Source organism: Carex rostrata, chromosome 27 (assembly GCF_964058835.1).
Source record: "Carex rostrata chromosome 27, lpCarRost1.2, whole genome shotgun sequence".
In the NCBI taxonomy this organism is placed as follows: domain Eukaryota; kingdom Viridiplantae; phylum Streptophyta; class Magnoliopsida; order Poales; family Cyperaceae; genus Carex; species Carex rostrata.
The window spans coordinates 6,176,426-6,194,244 of record NC_135944.1 but is presented as its reverse complement, the minus strand read 5'-3'; the positions used below and the strand labels follow the sequence as shown (position 1 = coordinate 6,194,244).

Sequence of the window (17,819 nt, the reverse complement as noted above, 5' to 3'; positions counted from 1 at the left end):
ATTTTTATGTGCTTGAGAGGTGGAATAAAAAATATTTCCACTTCTAAATTCAAATCATCATTATTTGGCCTATTTTAATCTTCAAACAAATCACATTCTACGGTTTCACTATCTATTCTATTGAACTGAAATAGAAAACCGAAAATAAATATTAAATTATAATTTTTTTCCCCCAATTTAACAATTCTATGTCCAAAAATGTATTAAAATCTAATTCCAAGTGCCACCTATTCTACAATATTTCTTCTATTTCCATGATTTTTTTTTTTTTTTTTGCTTTTATTGGATCCATCTGTGCTAATCTATGAAATCCAGTTGTCTTTAACCCGCTTCACACTGATATACACGAAGCATTGAATAAAATGACCACGTGCATAAAGGAAAAAAAAATATAGAAATAAATTAATGGTCCCAAATGTGCATAGTTTACGTTTGTTATGGTCCCAACTTAGAATCATTTTACAGTGAAAATGATTTTGAAAGTAACAGCAATTAATGTTTCTCCTATTTTTAAGTCAACAATTTCAAGGAAAATCGCATGTAAGCAATGTAAAAAGATCACATACATTTTTCTTAACATTGGTTGCAATGAACATATAAAAATACTCATGCATGAAATTTTTATGGCATTAAGAATTCAAACTATGTATTCTTTCATTTTTCTTCCAAAAAAATGAACTCGCTATTTTTTTTTCTTCATTTTATCTAAAATAAGGAATGATATAAGTTCAGCATCTGTATATATATATATATATATATATATATATATATATATGAGGAGGGTTCCAATGTCTCATTTTTTTTTTATACCTCATCATACCTCATATTTTATATCTTCATTTTCTTCATATTCAAAGTCTAAATTGTCGATCCGAACCGTTCAACATGATATCCATACTAAAATATTGTTAGGGATGAAATTTTATATTTTTTGGAATTTTTTTGCTATTTTTTAAGATGGGGAGAAAATCATTATTTTTTGAACGGTTCAAAAACAGTGATTTTGCACCTATCTTAAAAAATAGCAAAAAAATTCCAAAAAATATAAAATTTCATCTCCATGCATATTTTAGTATAAATATTTTGTTGAATGGTTCGGATTGACAATTTGAACTTTGAAAACGAAAATATAAAATATGAGGTATGAAAAAAAATGAGGCATTGTAACCCTCCTCTCTCTCTCTATATATATATATATATATTTTTTTTTTTAAATATCTCTTGTGAAAATTTAACATTTGTCTTTCTTTAAAAATAAATGAGATTCATTATAATTTATATTGGACTTATGCTTCATATAAACTCACTTATATTAAACAAGTTTATAATTAAAATGATTGGAGAAAATAGTCGGTGCCAAATAGTAGGCATCTTGGCAAAATTTGTATATGAACAAATAATGTTCCATCCATTGGAGAACTAATAACAGAGACTTGGCAAGTACTTGATTTTGTGAACTCTAATAGATCTTAAACAACCTCTCTGTAGCGAGTCGTTAATGTTGGGGTTTTGACGGTTCAAACCCATTGATTTAGCTTAACAGTGGAAGTGTGTAAAACAAAAATTTTTACGGTTAAGTTAAGCTAAGAATTAAACGAGGTATGTCAGGAAACTTTCTAAGGCGGTCCACCTTCAGTATTCATTTGGCATCAAAACCTCATTTAATTCATTTACAGATCTACTCCATAATTGATTTTCTAAAGCATTAAATCTATTTACCAATTAAATAGATTAATATAACATGTTTATACCTCGTTTCCAAATCTCAGTTGGAATGCAGATTAAGCGAGAAGAGCTACACCAAGGAAGGAATCGACTCGGAGTATCACACGTGTGATACCTCTATTGGTTATCCACCAGGACTAACCGGAGAGCGATTTATTTATTTTGCCAGAAATACCGTAAACCGCAGTTTTCTGCAAAAACACTATTCACCGAAAAATGGACAAAATAAATATATTTATGACTCAAAGTTATTCCGTTTCACTTAAAAGCAAAACCAGAAATACCGCAGAGTTTGCAAAAATATATTATTTCCGAATCTCGTAATAACCGAAACCGGGGAAGAGAGAAATTCCGATTAACGAAGTAATCAGATTAACACGTGAATTAGTAAGTTTTCTCTTTCACCCTCACCCCTCTATTTATAGGTTTTGAGGAGGTTCGCAAAAGACCGAAATACCCCTCAAAACAAATCTATTTACCAAAATACCTTGACACCTCATGCTTTAATATGTGAAATGACCAAAATACCCCTTCCACCTCACATGCCACCTTGCAAAGCACATGGGGAGGTCGGCATAGGGGTGAAAAGACCATTTTGCCCTTGGCCCATTAAAGCATGAATAGTATGGGCTTTGATTTTGGGCTTTGACTTTGGGCTTTTAATTTTAATTAAGGCTTTGATTATTTTGGGCTTTTAAATCCATAATTCAAATACATAATTAACAATTAAAATTTCAAATCAAATATATATAATTGTCATCTACAATTATATTTCTTTTCGGTTGTTGTTCGGTAACTTTTATACAACGTAACGTGTACGTTTATAAATTAACCGTTGTTTCTGCTTGTCATTTTTATATGACATTTATAATTTAATTATATCACGTATAATCAATTATAACCATCTTAATATTAATTATAATTAATTTATAATTAATCAGTAAGATTCTCCGAGTAGCTCCTATATGGTGTGACCCAATAGGATCTGTGTTATGTTGGTAAATAGAGTTAAAACTGTTTTAACTTCTATAATCATGAGCGGCATCTGGCAGTATACATCATGACCATCCAATTACACAGATGATGCTGTACTGTACAATATCACGATCCAGTAAACAATTTACTTGTGTCTGTTCTTCTGTCTCATAGTTATCAGATCAGTTTCAAGGTAGATGTGTGTCATCCTTGCTAACTGAATCTTTTATTGATCTTGAGTATATTATCAAATATAATTACTCTTGTAATTATACCGCATGCAGATAATCTAACTCTACCAAGGGGCCCAGTGATGCTATAGCTCGTATAAAATACGAGGGACAAATAGTACTTTTGGCAGACTGTCACTTCCTCAGCTAAGCTATACATATGGAAGTGCTACCGTTATGACTGCTTTTTACGGACAGCGTTAGATAACACTTACACATACATATTTCTTAGTGGGAACGATAAATACCTCATGCTGTAGAACTTGACACTGAATGAAAACATTAATGACACGAACACAATTCTATTTAATGTTTCATTCGGGGTCTGTCAAATACCATGTTCCTAGAACATGTATCTATGTGATTAAAATGACATCTCGTGTCAGGTGGTTTGTAAAACTTAACTATCTTTAATCCACATACTAACCTTATAGTGGTAATTAGTGTTCCTGCTAATTACCTTGGTCAGTGACCTTTTAAGAGTATATATCATCTATATTATGGAGTTTCACAATTTCAGTCATGAACTCGAAATGATCCATAAATGCAATAATACTCAAGGCAACAAAATGATATATAAATAAACATTCAATTCATAAACAAAGTTTTATGATAATTTATCGTATTATTGACTTCTAGATTATTACACTAACAGTTAATTACTTGTCAGCATAGTCACAAAATTTGCGAATTATTTTGAATGATCCATACCATACCTGTCTAGGACTAGTACCGCCTCTTGCACGAGTAAAACGTGGGGTAGACCCGGTCCACAACTTCTCAGATCGAACTATCTATCAATTAAATCGTTTGATCATTGCAGTGTCACACTATCACACACCATCCCAACACAGCCCGGATTTCATTATCATTTAGTACTTCTGTTCTTCTACAGCATTTATTTTGTAATACTTTGTACGACGGGTCACTAAACTAGGGATCAAGTGCTTCAAACCATAGTGACAAATGAATTATTCGGGTTCGGTTCAGCAAGATCAAAAATTCGTGATTCGGGAATAATTCGGGTATAATTCGGGAATGATTCGGAATTATCCGAATCAGAAATCTCAGTTCTGCAAGGGAGCAAAAAAAAAAAATTGATCTTCGAAAAATTTGGAAAAAAATCATGAACAATTTGTAAAATTCAGGAAAAGTTCGTAAAATTCGGGAATTATTCAAGTTTAATTCAATCAAAGTTAGGTCAACTAAATAATTTGGGGTTCGGTTCGGCATCACTCAAAAAAAGAATTAAACGGGTATAATTCGGGTATCTTGTCACTATGCTTCAAACGAAACCTATCACCAACAAATTTATTCATTTTGTTTTTTTATAGTCGTTGGATATTATAATTAGAGTGAGGTTATGGTACTATGCATAGTGACAAACAAATAATTCGGATTCAGTTCAACGAGGTCAAAAATTTATTATTCGGATATAATTCAAATATAATTTGGGAATGATTTGATACAACAAGGAAGCAAAAGAAATTACGGGGGTCACTAAGCACCTCCTGGCTTGACTTATAACCATAGTAGGAATTATCAGTATCGGGATCGGGATTGGTCCCAGCCGATGCCGATATGGGATCGGGATCGGTCCTGGCCGATATCGATACGAGATCGGGGTATCGGCCAGTATCGGCCAATTCGGATCGGAAAATCAGACTTTTTGGCCAGAAACTTGTTTTACACTAAAAAATAGGAAAAAATTGATAAAAAAAAATTAATTTATCAATAATTTATGTTTAGATAAATGATTACAATCAAATAATCCACTAATACAATATAATACAAGCATTAAAACTATAAACACACTCTTTCACTGCCAGAAACTATGTCGTGCTGGTTAGATCACTTTATCGTCGTTTGTATTATGATAAAAATGAGGATATTGTTGTCCGGAACAAAAAATAAAGACATTATAGAGCCAAATAAAAGATTATTAATATCTTTAATCACGGGTTCTTATTTCTCTATTTCAGCATAGTTGATACTTGATACTCTATTTAATCAATGAATGTGATGAGTTTTCAGCATGTGCATAGTTTATACTATATTTAATCAATCACGGGTTCAATTTTTCAGACGAATAATGACCAGAATCGGACCAAAATAGCAGAAATTGGACGAAAAACAGAAAATCCGTGAGTATCGGCTCAGTATCAGATTGGTGTCAACCGATACCGATACGTATCGGTCAATAATTCCTACTATGCTTATAACCTGCCCCTGTTTACAAAGTACCGAGAGGAAATTTGGAAATAATAACAGATTTTCTAAAATCTCTTGATTTTCTAGCGGCCTTCGATTCTGGTTATGGTCAGTTGATCCACAGAGACTGCAGTTGATGAATCATGTTGGTAGGAGCACTCCGAGGGAAAACCTCTAATTATTGTACCATCCCAGGGATTGTTGGGGTCCTGTAGCAGTGTGTCACTTGATAGCATTGTGAAAACAGAGCTCATGGATGGCCTATCATCAGCGCATTCTTGCACACACAAAAGACCCACATGAACATATCTCATTACTTCTGTTGCAAAGGCTGAGCATTCGATCACATCATCAAGCAGCTTTATAATGTTTCCTTCTTCCCATAATTTCCATGCCTACATGATGCATGATTTGCACAGTTTTTAGTAGTATATATATATGTATTACAAATTGACTTGATTTGTATAAGTCTTGGTAATTTATTTCTTGGAAGTATGACATGCAACTCACATAAGAAAGAAGGTTTTGATTGCCATGATTTTTCTTGCCACTTATTATCTCAAGAAGTAGAACTCCAAAGCTATAGACATCAGATTTAACTGAAATTGTACCCTCCAAGATATACTCAGGAGGCATGTATCCACTTCAAATATGTGAAATAAAAGAAGAAAATAATAACATGAAATTAGTCAAGTGGAACTGATTTATATATGAGGTATAATTAAGAACTGAATTGACACATACCGAGTTCCTATTACAGTTTCTGTGTTAATCACTCCCTGCTGATCTCTTTTAAACAATCTTGCTGTGCCAAAATCTGAAATTTTAGGATTCATTTGTTCATCTAATAAAATATTTGCTGCTTTTAGATCCCTGTGGATTATGTTCAATCTGGAGTCTTGATGAAGATAAAGAAGCCCTCTAACAATTCCAATTATAATTTCTAATCTCATTCTCCAATTTAAGGAGACACGCCTTGTAGCATCTGTTACATGAGTTATCAAAATATGAAATACCCTTGCAGTTCAAAAGTTTCATGCAACAATTGTAAAAGAAATTTAGTTGTAATTATTAAATTGATGGAAGATGAGTAAGAACTTTAGAATGATAAATCAATAGTGTTTCAAAGTTGTGATGCATACCAAAGATATAAAAATCTAAACTTTTGTTGGCCATGAACTCATAAATCAACAATCTCTCATTGTCCTCAATGCAGCATCCAAGGAGTCTAACAAGGTTCCTATGCTGCAGCTTTGCGAGCAGCAAGACTTCGTTCATGAACTCGTTTAATCCTTGCACAGATTCTCTTGATAGCCTTTTCACTGCGATTTCTTGGCCACAAGGCAATTGACCCTAGCATGTTTTGTGATTGTGAGTGCCTTTTGATTTTATTAGCACAAGGACTGGAGAATGCTTTTAAAAAGATAATTAACATATAGTTTGTTTTTGCAGTATTCTTTTTTCCTTGACTGTTTTTCAAATTAGTTTTCTTTTTAGTAATAAGCAATTACATAAAGGAGTGAATTATTGAGTATTTCTTCTGAAAACGTATGAGCCTTAAAACAAATATCAAGGAGTACCTTGTAGACAATGCCAAATCCACCTTCTCCTAATTTATTTGTATTTGAGAAGTTATCTGTTGCTTGTAAAATCATGTCCATGTCAAAAACAGGGAGATCTGTTCTTTGGAGCGACGCATTTCGCTCGAAATGCTTCAGGATTTTACCTGCGGTAGAAGATATGGCTCAATAAGTATAAAGATGTCTAAAAGCAGAAAAATTTATTTGGATCTGCAATCTTTGTGATAAATGGGTCGGGTTGGTTGGGTTTATTGTTAATCCGTAACTATCCAGTTAATTAAGATATAAATCATTCATCAGAGCTTCATGTTTGATGGTGGGATTTTCTCTGTTCAGTGGGTTTCATCTAAAAATCAATAAGAACCAATAAGTTATTATTGGAAAATAATTCAAATAAGATAATATACTCTAACTAACTGTATAGTAGAGAAAATTTTATTTAAAATTTAAAATTAACAATATCCACATAATTTCTATAATAACAATATTCACATAATTTCTATAATAATATTACAATTATATACTTATGTATAAATAACTTTTCTTAAGAAAAATAATGTACTGTTTTCGGGTTTTGTTTACTCAATCGTCTTTGAGTAAACCCAACGAACCAAATTCTATAATATTACAATTATATAGTTATTTGCCGGATTCATCAAAATACAGTCCATATCTAACGAATCAAATTCTATATCCGTAATTTTTTGGGTCAAGTTGGTTGGGTCAGTTCAGAATTGTCAGATTAATCAAATTTGATATACAACCCTGTTGTTACCTCGTTTTGAATTTCTCATCTTTTTCCTCCATAGTAGACATACAATTGAAGATATTAGAAGCACTAATATTATGCTACTTGATATTATTCCAATAGTAGCTGCCCTTGGAATTCCATGATTTGTATCTACATTGAAAGACAGTTCCTTAAAATCTAAGTCGGTGTTGATCTAAACTAGTTAGCATAGCATGGAAAGCTAATTTCTGAAACTCTTATTTACTGTAACTAACTATGGCCATAGTTGTTATTGCTAAAACAGGACTGTGATTCCTTCAAAAGAAAAGAAACAAAAAAAAAAATGTTTAAAAGAATCCCTACAAGTTACGACTTATGAATCCATAAGCAAGATGAAAATAGAGGGAAAACTCACCAAGCTCAGATTTTGAAACCTTCACATAAAGAACTTGTCTGCCTTCAACGTACTTGGTATCAGTAAGTACAGTTTGCCACATTATACAGCCGCTCCCTTGTCGCATGATATCCAAGGGGGCATATGCCGTGCATGAGCAATTCATCAAGCACCTGCTCTCACACTCTGTAACACTGATGCTAGCATCAATAGTTGCATTATGTGAATATGGTGGCTCCACTCCTTCAATTGGATAAAACCCATCACTATTAGCACTACAACCTAACTGTAACCTGCGTTTACACCCAACTGAAGTGTTTCTGAGGTACCCCTCCATTGTTGTCAGCGGCTCAAATCCTCTCAGACAGCTACAGGGTTGCACATCATAACTCTGGCAAATACTGAAAGGCCCACACTTTGCGTATTGGCTGCAGTTATCGTTTAGTGTCAACCAGACCCCTCTCCAGGTCTGATGAGGTTGATTCGAGATAAAACGTATAATTTTACCAGATTCGTCCAGCGCTAATAGGGACAAGGTCGAGTTTGATTTAGGTTCAAATTCATATGACACCTTATCTTTATCCCACAGAAATGTATAATTTAATATGTTATAACCTAACATCTCGGGTAACCCACTAAAATATTTTCCATTCCAAATACCAGTACGGCTAATTATCTGTGAACGGTCCCAGATAATAAGCTCAGGAGCACCTCCAGTGTCCATCTCAAACCTATAGTTACCTTCTGATGGATCATCTCCGCTTTTCCAGGAAGAGAGATATGTTTCAAAGCCAGTCCTCGAGTTTTTGACAATTTTCATGCCGGCAAGCAATGTATTTGTAGGATGATCAAAACTCTGCCATATGATACTATTGCTTGTATTATCTTTCAACATAAGATTTCCCGAATCATCTAGCTGCAATATTGGACTGAAATCATTGGCATCACTTGAGGAGTTAGAGCTAGATGACCATACAGTCCTTCCTGTTGAATCATATAGCATTATTGATCCTCTCTTATTTAAGGTAAGTGTGCCAGAGGTGTTGTTCAAGGGACAGTTTCTGTTTGCAACCCATATGACAGTGTCTGGATCAAATTTGAACCATACACCCACGAAACGATTTCTGGATGAACCAGGGCTGAAGAACCCGAGCTCAAGTACAGATTTTGGTGAGAGAAGAGTTTCTCCATCTGTAAGGTTTTGAGCACTCAGTAAGGTATCGATTGGGATGGCAAAAGGTGAGAAAGAAAGGAGAAAGAGAGTAATTGTGGATATTTTAGAAATCATCTCTTTGTTCATCTCTTCTAGTACCAAAATCAAGGATATGTACGCTTTCAATATGGATATATAATGCGGGAAAAGGACTACAATCCTTTCAAGAGGTTCAATGTGTAGAACGTAAGGGGTAACGTCTATTTCATGCTCAATTAAAAGTTATCATTGCATTTTATAACATATTAAGCATTAATGTGTTATATTGGGTGTGACCTTCAGTATTCAATAATAATGATGGGCTAAATTGAATAACTACCAAATTAAACAGCCAAGGTGTATGAGAGGCTTTACATAATACATAATACAAGGCATCCTAAACTCACTCTTGTTATCACATTAGATAAGTGTATGAGAGACTTTGGAGAAGGTAAAACAAATGACATTCTCTAAAGAATCTTGCTATTATGAAAGAACTAAATGGGTGGCGCTCTCATGCAAGAGGAAGACATTGGTTTAGGTATGCTTCCGCACTTTAGTTTTTAATTTTTTATATTCAACACAGACGGTCCTAGACGATGGTTTTTGCTAGCTCCAACATAATTAATCTACACCATGTTTGCTTATTTTGAGGTAAATGTAAAGTGAGATTCGATAAAGAAAAGTAATCGAATGGAATGGAAATTGAATTATGATTTTCTTATCTTGCTATCTGGTTGGTTGCTAAATGTTATTTTCTTTGCTACAAATAGGTGATAAATCATGTTTACAGGTTCCCCATAGGTTTCTGAGTTTGATAGGGACTTGGTAATTAAGATGATAACTATATAGTAATACATTGTGGTTATGCTAAATGCAATTGACTAGTACAAGAAAATGACATGGGTACATTATAGAGAAAAATTTATTGATAGTTGTAAGTGGTCAAGGGAGGAGGGGTCCACAGGGATATCTTAATAGAGCTGCTGCTGACCCGGTCGTTGAAGATATTGATTAATTGACTCTACAAGAATTTAGGTTCACACGGTGCAATGTGTTTTTTGGTTGATTTGGATTAATATCTAGTGCAATCAATCACATTCAAACATTGCTTTGCATCAATTTTTTTGTACGGTTTTGCATCAGCAAGTTGTTGGTTGCTTTGAAATGTAATGCCACTTGATGCTAAGTGCAATCAAGTTGTTTCAACTATTTACTCTTTTAATAGTCAACCCCTAAACTAATAGTCTAATACCACTTGAAGGCTCTAGAAATATGTAGAAATTGTATAAAATATATAAAAAAAAATGATAGGTTAGATGTAAGGGGTAAAGGCTTGATATGAATACTTTAAAGGATTATAGACAAATGTTAAAAAACTTAAGAAATAAAATTTAAAGTGCCAGGCTTTTACTTTTTTATTGTCAAAAAAAAAATTATAAGTTCCATGTAAAGTTTAAAGTCTTGATATAAGTACTTTAAATGATTGTAGACATAGATTAAGTTGAAAAACATAATTTAGAATTTTACTGTCAAATTTTGTTTTTTATAAGGTACATGAAGGTTTAATGACTTAAGACGAATATTTTAAAGGCTCTCCCTGTTCTCTGCATTATGCTTCTATTTTTCACTAGCTCTCTCGTATTTCCTTGTACCAAGGCTGCTTGTATTAGTTTGAAGGAAGTATTCAAACTTTAATTAACATGATAATTCAATGAATGTTGAACCAGTATATTTTATCGATTTTTTTATTAATATCCTAAAAAATAAAGAAAATATCAAATTTGTCATTGAATTGAAATTATTTTTAAAAACCGTTTTTTAGTTACCACTCTAATAAATCAGAATTAAATCAATACCACTCATTAATTCTGAATTCAGATTCTGCCATGTTCGCAGACTGAATCCGTGCACAGATTCTGATCCCATTCGCATACTGAGCCTGCAGACCGATCCATGTGCGTATTGAGTTGGCGCACCAACCCGTTCACACCCCTGGTCTGCGTTCAAATTAAAACCGAATTAAATCCAAATAATTCATTTTATTCGTGATGTCGAACTGAACGCCGAATTATTCGGTTGACCAAACTTTGACCGAATTAAACCTGAATAATTCACAAATTTTACAAATTATTCGCAAAATTTTTCCAAATTTTTTCTATAACATATTTTTTGTTTTTTTGTTTTGGGGAAATTTCACGTATACCCCTCAAAAACATCAAAATTACGTATTTCCCCCTCTAAATTTGAATATTACGTATTTTCCCCTCTAAAGTTCAAAAACTCACATATTTACCCATTTCATTGTCTTTTATATTAAAACTCATTCTAAATATATAAAATGCCTATTTTACCCTTCATTAAAAGTATAAAATGCCCCATCGAACTCAAATTTGAATCTGAAGGGTTTTTCTACCGTCCGATCCGCACGTATTGCAATAAGATTATTGTGTGTTCACTTCAAGATTCGTGCTAATCTAGCCCGCACGAATCTCAAAGTAATTTTGATATGTGTGCATCGCATTAAGATCTGTGTACATTGCATCAATTTCAATGTTTGTTTGCTTCAAGATTCGTGCTGATCTAGCATGCACAGGTCTCAAAGCAATTCAGACGATAGAGGAACCTTTAGATTCAAATTTGAGTCAGATGGGTGTTTTATACTTTTTAATAAAAGGGTAAAATAGGTATTTTATAAATTTAGAATTTGTTTTAATAGAAAAGACAATAAAATGGGTAAATATGTGAGTTTTTGAAGTTTAGAGGGGGGAATATGTAATTTCAAATTTTAGAGGGGGAAATACGTAATTTTGAAGTTTTTGAGGGGTATACGTGAAATTCCCCCTTTTGTTTTTGTTTTGCTCTTTTACAGAATTGAGATCTCTAATCCGAATAATCCTGAATCTTTCCTGAATTATACTCGAATTATTCCCAAATCACAAATTTTAACATTGCTGAACCGAACCCGAATAATTCATTTGTCACTATGCTTGTCAGTAAGTCACCACACGGATTGAAGCGTACCCTCTGGTCACAATTAATGAATCAAGATTTAACGAGAAAGAACATGTAACCTTAAGAAAAGGAAGAACCTTTAACCTTTCGTCTTCTCAAAGGTCAAGTGCGCCTAATTAAAAATGGGGATTCAATTGTTGAAAAGAAAATTTAGGTGAACACTTTTGGCTCCATTTCACATCCCAATCACAAACTTCACGGATCTAATGTGGTAAGCACACGGATCCTCTTCTTATCTTGATTGGGTAAGCACACGGATCTAATGTGGCGCATAGTTTGTGACATTTTATCTTGCTACGCACCCCATAAATTGGTATTGGCTGTAATCATAGTGACAAATGAAAAATACGGGTTCGGTTCGGCAGAGTCAAAAATTCGTGATTCGGATATAATTTGAAAATGATTCGGAATTATATTTTGAGTTCAAATTGAAAATTCTAATCTAATCCGAATTTTAATCGGACGGTTCAGATCAAAACTCAAAATTTGAGTCACTTTAGAGATGCAGACTGTTAAATATGGGCAGCCAAACCTTGCCAAGTGGAGATACTTTAATACCATGGATCAAAACTTAATAAACCTAAGTCCATACGAGTTACCCTTTATAAAACTCAAATCAAAACTTTGAAAATCACACCTTCCATCACAGAGGACAAGAGGGGGCCCACCACGTGACCAGTCTCAACCACACGATGCTTCTACAATAAGGGACTGTTCGGCAGACATTGGAAAAGAGAACGAGTATGAACTGTGCAAAAATTGAACTGACTTTTATTATTTATGTGAAAAAAAAATTTAGTCTAACTAAATTTTATTTTTTCACATGAACAGTGATGTTGAGAAAGTTGGCCGAACAGGCCCTAAAGGAGATGTTTTTTTCTCGGTGAGCATGATGATTTTTTGAGAAGAAACAACGTATAAAACAGAAAATTCATCAAATACGCAAATAATTCGCGAATTGATCGGTTAATACGCTAATTGTTGTATTAAACATAGATACGTTTAATTTGCAATTAAACCCAAACCTTGTTACTATGGCTATAATAATATTATTAACTTCACAGTCTGTAGGGAAATTAGTCTTTAATATAGTGGTAAAGATAATGTTCTTTGAAAATATTCTATAAAAATTATTAAAGTATTGCATAGATAGAATATTCTCAGCTGATTAATTTTAATTTAGAACCTATTTTAAAATAGGGAGAATTTCACGTATACCCTTCAAGAACTTCAAAATTATCTATTTCCCCTCTAAATTTTAAAATTACATATTTCTCCCTCAAAACTTCAAAAACTCACATATTTACTTATTTTATTGTCTTTTAAATTAAAACTCATTCTAAATTTGTAAAATACATCTTTTACCCTACAATAAAAGTATAAAATCGAACTCAAATTTGAATTTGAAGGGTTCCTCTATCGTCCGATCTGCGTGTATCGTAACAAGATTATTGCATGTTCGCCTCAAGATTCGTGCTAATTTAACTCGCACATATCTCAAAGAAATTTTGATCCGCGTGCATCCCATTAAGATATGTGCATATTGCTTCAATATTAGTGTGTGTTTGCTTCAAGATTCATGATGATCTAGCGCGTATGGATCTTAAAGCAATTTGGATAGTAGAGGAACCTTCATATTCAAATTAGAGTTAGATGGGCGTTTTATGTTTTTTAACAAAAGGGTAAAATAGGTATTTTATAAATTTCAAATACGTTTTAATATAAAAGACAATAACATGGGTAAATATGTGAGTTTTTAAAGTTTAGAGAGGAAAATATATAATTTCAAAATATAGAGGGGAAATACATAATTTTGAAGTTTTTGAAGGGTATATGTGAAATTCTCCCTATTTGTTATTGATTGCAGTTTTTTCAAGGTGAAGAGGGAGCTAGTACCAATGAGTCAACTAACGTCTCGTCAACAATTGCAATATTTTAGACAAAAAGCTTAACATAGTTGAGGTCAAGTACTCAAAATATAATTAGATGATACGACAATTGGTAGACACTTGGATGGATGCTACGAAGGAATAACAGTGGAATTTTTAATTTGGAGCTCCTCCGTATTTTGCGTAGTTGCTACTTAACCTAACTTATATTAGTAGTACCACAGTAGTACCATGACTTTGTAAAGTCATCCTTATTTTGTGATGTGATACTATTTATATTTGATTTGAATAGCGTACATGTTTTGTTGTCTCAACTAATTTGTTTAGATGTATGATTTTCTATTAGTTGGAATTTATTGGAATGGTTATGTTTAGTCAAGCATCAATTTGGATTGCATTCGATGTACTATATACTTGCTGGTATGAAGTGTTAAAAATTAATTTTCTAAGACTGAAACAAAAATTTAATCTACGATGTACTTGTGTACTGTGCAAAGCCTGACGTGTGTGATTGGTATCAGTTGGGTCATGTATTAAGTTGATGACTTCATATGCATATCCTGTTAGTTGATCTGATTTCTAATTTTGAGTATTTATTAAATGTTTGGTTTTTGTTATGTTAAGCTGCTATATAGAGTTAATCTCAAGCTGATGCACCTTCATTTGGTGCCAGTAACATTCTGCTAAGAGAACTGGTACAACTCTATTGGTACAAAAAACATCTGTGGCACAGGGCACAATACGACGGGCCAAACTTTTTCATGATTTGTACAAATTTGTATCAAAACCTTTCTTATAAATGTGTATGGGTATATTTGGAAGATTAAATTGCAATTTTGTTCATGTAGCAGCTCTTCACATGATGCACTGATTCCACTTGGCTGGTTTTTCAAAAGGCCTGATTAGTTGTGTCACTGGTTTTAACTTTACTCGATCTATTTTGCATTGATTCTAGTTGAATTATCCAAGATAGAAAGGTTTGTCAGGAGTTCGTCTCTGTTTGACTGCTGAATAATTTTTACTTCTGAGATATAGGAATCATGTTTCATAGCTCAAATACTAGCTTTAGCACTGTTTATGTAAGGGATGTCAGGCATGCATTTTTTTATACAAAAGTATCTTCATGTAAATACATGTCAACATAATCCAATAAGTAATAGGCTGGTAGTTGGAATCAGGTATCATGCTTTTTATGTCAGTTGTTTGTTGGATTGCTTGTTGAATCAGGTATCATCAGTTGTTGCATGCTATTAACAAGCAACCCTAATTCATTGTTATTATCCATCATGCCATCTCCAAACTCTTGGGAAGAAAGCATCTGATTCATAGGAACTGACTGCATGTTATGATGAGCCATAGTCTGTTGATGGTTTTGCTGTTGCAACTGCTGCTGTTGTTCCTGGTTTTGCTTCATTTGATACAGCATATTTAATAGCCGACTCTCAATCCCACTCTGAAATTTTCTTATGTAGTCATCCTGCTCACAGTACAAAGCACAAAGAAATGTACAACATGATCAATTCCCTTCCTGCTCACAAGATGACACTACACAAATTTGTAGTTTGTAGATCGGGGGGGGGGGGGGGGGGGGGGATAAATAAAGAGATTGATTTACTTTGTCAAGGGACTCTTTGAATATAGTCTCTTCAAGCCTCTTGGCAATATGGGGCAACAATATCTGCTTCCAATAACTTGATGGGTTAGTTCGTTTCCTCTCTAACCATTTGCATCTGTAATTTTTTTTTTTTTTTTAAATATGAAGAAGAGAAAAACGAATTAAATTTTGGTAGTAATGAACTGGAAGCTTCAGTTACAATAATTTGAACATTAGATGGCTTGGTACTGTTTTCACATATCTGAGTGGTTTTCTTAATGGAAATCGGTGGCATATGCCCACTTTTATTAAAAAAAACAACAATTTGAACATATACAAGTCAAACATAAATCACATCTGTATGTTAATGAGACAGACTAGTTAGTTCACCACATCACCTTATTATCTATGAGAAATCACAATCAATTAAACACAAAAGAATAAGCTGGTAACCAATATTTGATAGCTCATAAGGTAACACACAGACACAACTTTGCATTGAAGAAAACAGATTTATATAATACTAGTGCAGTTGCAGTAGAAAAAAGAAAAGAAAAAAGGACTTACATTCTGTCTTGCATATTGATTCGTAGCACCTGGATCTCTGGGTCCATGCTGACATGGCAAGTATGATTTTGCATCATGTTATGATAAGCCATAGTCTGTTGATGGTTTTGCTGTTGCAACTGCTGTTGTCGTTCCTGGTTTTGCTTCATTTGATACAGCATATTTACTAGCCGACTCTCAATCCCACTCTGAAATTTTCTTATATAGTCATCCTGCTCACAGTACAAAGCACAAAGAAATGTACAACATGATCAATTCTCTTCCTGCTCACACGATGACACTACACAAATTTCTAGTTTGTAGGGGTTGGGGTTTGTGGGGGGAGAATGAATTAAGAGATTGATTTACTTTGTTAAGGGACTCTTTGAATATAGTCTCTTCAAGCCTCTTCGCAATATCGAGCAATCTTTGGTTCCAATAACTTGATGGGTTAGTTTGTTTCCTCTCTAACCATTTGCATCTGTAATTTTTTTTTTTTAAATATGAAGAAGAGAAAAACGAATTAAATTTTGGTAGTAATGAACAGGAAGCTTCAGTTACAATAATTTGAAAATTAGATGGTACCAGCTTGGTACTGTTTTCACATATCTGTGTGGTTTTCTTAATGGAAATCGGTGGCATATGTCCACTTTTATTAAAAAAGAACAATAATTTGAACATATACAAGTCAAACATAAATCCATTTGTATGTTAATGAGACAGACTAGTTAGTTCACCACATCACCTTATTATCTATGAGAAATGACAATCAATTAAACACAAAAGAATAAGCTGGTAACCAATATTTTATAGCTCATAAGGTAACACACAGACACACAACTTTGCATTGACGAAGAAAACAGATTTATATAATACTAGTGCAATTGCAGTAGAAAAAATAAACGAAAAAAGGACTTACATTCTGTCTTGCATATTGATTCGTAGCGCCTGGATCTCTGGGTCCATGCTGACATGGCCAGTATGATTTTGCATCATGTTGATAATTGACCAATTTTACTTAACTCTCTCACTTGACAACTGAAAGCATATAAGAAGAGGAAGAAATCAATTAACAATTGTAATAGAGTTGTAATTAGATGGAAGATAGAGATCTCTAACTCTGATTGACGAATTTGGGTGAGTTATGGCTTTCAGAGGTTACAGTACTGGTAATTATACTGTTTGTTTGTTAATTACCTTTGCGATTTTTCCGACTGGTTGCGCTTTGGAGAAAAACCTCTAAGCTTGAATCGATCTCAGAGGGAGAAAAATCACCGGATCGGTTGGTTGATTGCTGGAATTTTTGAAAGGCGGATGCGATTAGTGATCGGCAGAGAGATTTGGGGGTGGTGTATTTTGTTAATTATAAAGGAGATAGGTCGGCAGTCTGGTGCTCATGGAATAATTATTTAATTTTAATTATAATAATACCTTTGTAGTATCATAATCTTTTAATAGTAGCAATACTTGTTTTCTTTCTTTCTTGGGCCTTTTTGGGCCAGGAGACAGCGCATTTGATGACACCTTAGATGAAGAATCCAGATCATCTTAACTCCGAAAATTTTTCTTGAAGACAGATCTGACGGTTCAGATGTAAACATAAAATTAGAGTTTTAATTCGGAGTTCTTATATATGTGTTTTGTTATTCGCTATTTTATATTAATGGTAATATGGCTTTATAAGTTGGCCTTAATTTGTGATGTGATACTGTTTATGTTTTGTGTGAATTTGTACATG

The 17,819-nt window shown here is 33.4% G+C and overlaps 3 protein-coding genes across 5 annotated transcripts in view; 1 reads left to right on the top strand and 2 right to left on the bottom strand.

The window, feature by feature from the left end:
• The window catches only part of LOC144545362 (F-box/LRR-repeat protein At2g42730-like), a 102,657-nt gene extending 88,362 nt beyond the window's left edge, over nucleotides 1-14,295 (top strand). Inside the window, exon 4 of the mRNA XM_078293961.1 lies at nucleotides 13,920-14,295. Within this exon, the coding sequence (XP_078150087.1) occupies nucleotides 13,920-13,991 (72 nt within the window). The 3' untranslated portion in view covers nucleotides 13,992-14,295. The remainder of the gene's footprint in view (nucleotides 1-13,919) is intronic.
• LOC144545341 (G-type lectin S-receptor-like serine/threonine-protein kinase At4g27290) lies at nucleotides 4,956-9,229 on the bottom strand. 3 transcript variants are annotated; one of them, XM_078293930.1, is made up of 7 exons: nucleotides 7,867-9,229; nucleotides 7,497-7,622; nucleotides 6,722-6,867; nucleotides 6,284-6,494; nucleotides 5,886-6,126; nucleotides 5,652-5,784; nucleotides 4,956-5,536 (listed from the first exon to the last, which is right to left on the bottom strand). In XM_078293930.1, exons 1-7 carry the CDS (start codon nucleotides 9,143-9,145, stop codon nucleotides 5,225-5,227), a joined length of 2,448 nt encoding a protein of 815 aa, XP_078150056.1. In that variant the 5' UTR covers nucleotides 9,146-9,229; the 3' UTR covers nucleotides 4,956-5,224. The 3 variants fall into 3 exon arrangements, with proteins under 3 accessions (XP_078150056.1, XP_078150058.1, XP_078150057.1); XM_078293932.1 differs by having other exon boundaries at nucleotides 5,886-5,958; XM_078293931.1 differs by lacking the exon at nucleotides 7,497-7,622.
• Nucleotides 14,296-14,965: 670 nt separating the features above from the next.
• LOC144545217 (p300/CBP acetyltransferase-related protein-like protein) lies at nucleotides 14,966-17,481 on the bottom strand. Its single transcript, XM_078293804.1, has 6 exons — nucleotides 17,279-17,481; nucleotides 17,001-17,119; nucleotides 16,451-16,562; nucleotides 16,103-16,314; nucleotides 15,557-15,671; nucleotides 14,966-15,418 (listed from the first exon to the last, which is right to left on the bottom strand). The coding sequence occupies exons 2-6, from the start codon at nucleotides 17,075-17,077 to the stop codon at nucleotides 15,137-15,139; spliced, it is 798 nt and encodes a 265-aa protein (XP_078149930.1). The 5' UTR covers nucleotides 17,078-17,119; nucleotides 17,279-17,481; the 3' UTR covers nucleotides 14,966-15,136.
• Nucleotides 17,482-17,819: the final 338 nt, after the last annotated feature.

Bases quoted from the DNA above. Each gene is read 5' to 3' on its own strand.
- LOC144545217 (XM_078293804.1), bottom strand. From the start codon at position 17,077: ATGATGCAAAATCATACTGGCCATGTCAGCATGGACCCAGAGATCCAG. The intron at 15,672-16,102 runs GTAAGTCCTTTT...AAAAAATTACAG, and splicing joins ATCAATATGCAAGACAGAAT to ATGCAAATGGTTAGAGAGGA. The intron at 15,419-15,556 runs GTAAATCAATCT...TACTGTGAGCAG, and splicing joins TCAAAGAGTCCCTTGACAAA to GATGACTACATAAGAAAATT.
- LOC144545341 (XM_078293930.1), bottom strand. From the start codon at position 9,145: ATGAACAAAGAGATGATTTCTAAAATATCCACAATTACTCTCTTTCTC. The intron at 6,868-7,496 runs GTAACAACAGGG...CTTCTACCGCAG, and splicing joins GATGAGAAATTCAAAACGAG to GTAAAATCCTGAAGCATTTC. The intron at 6,127-6,283 runs GTATGCATCACA...CTCATGTAACAG, and splicing joins TTTAGATTTTTATATCTTTG to ATGCTACAAGGCGTGTCTCC.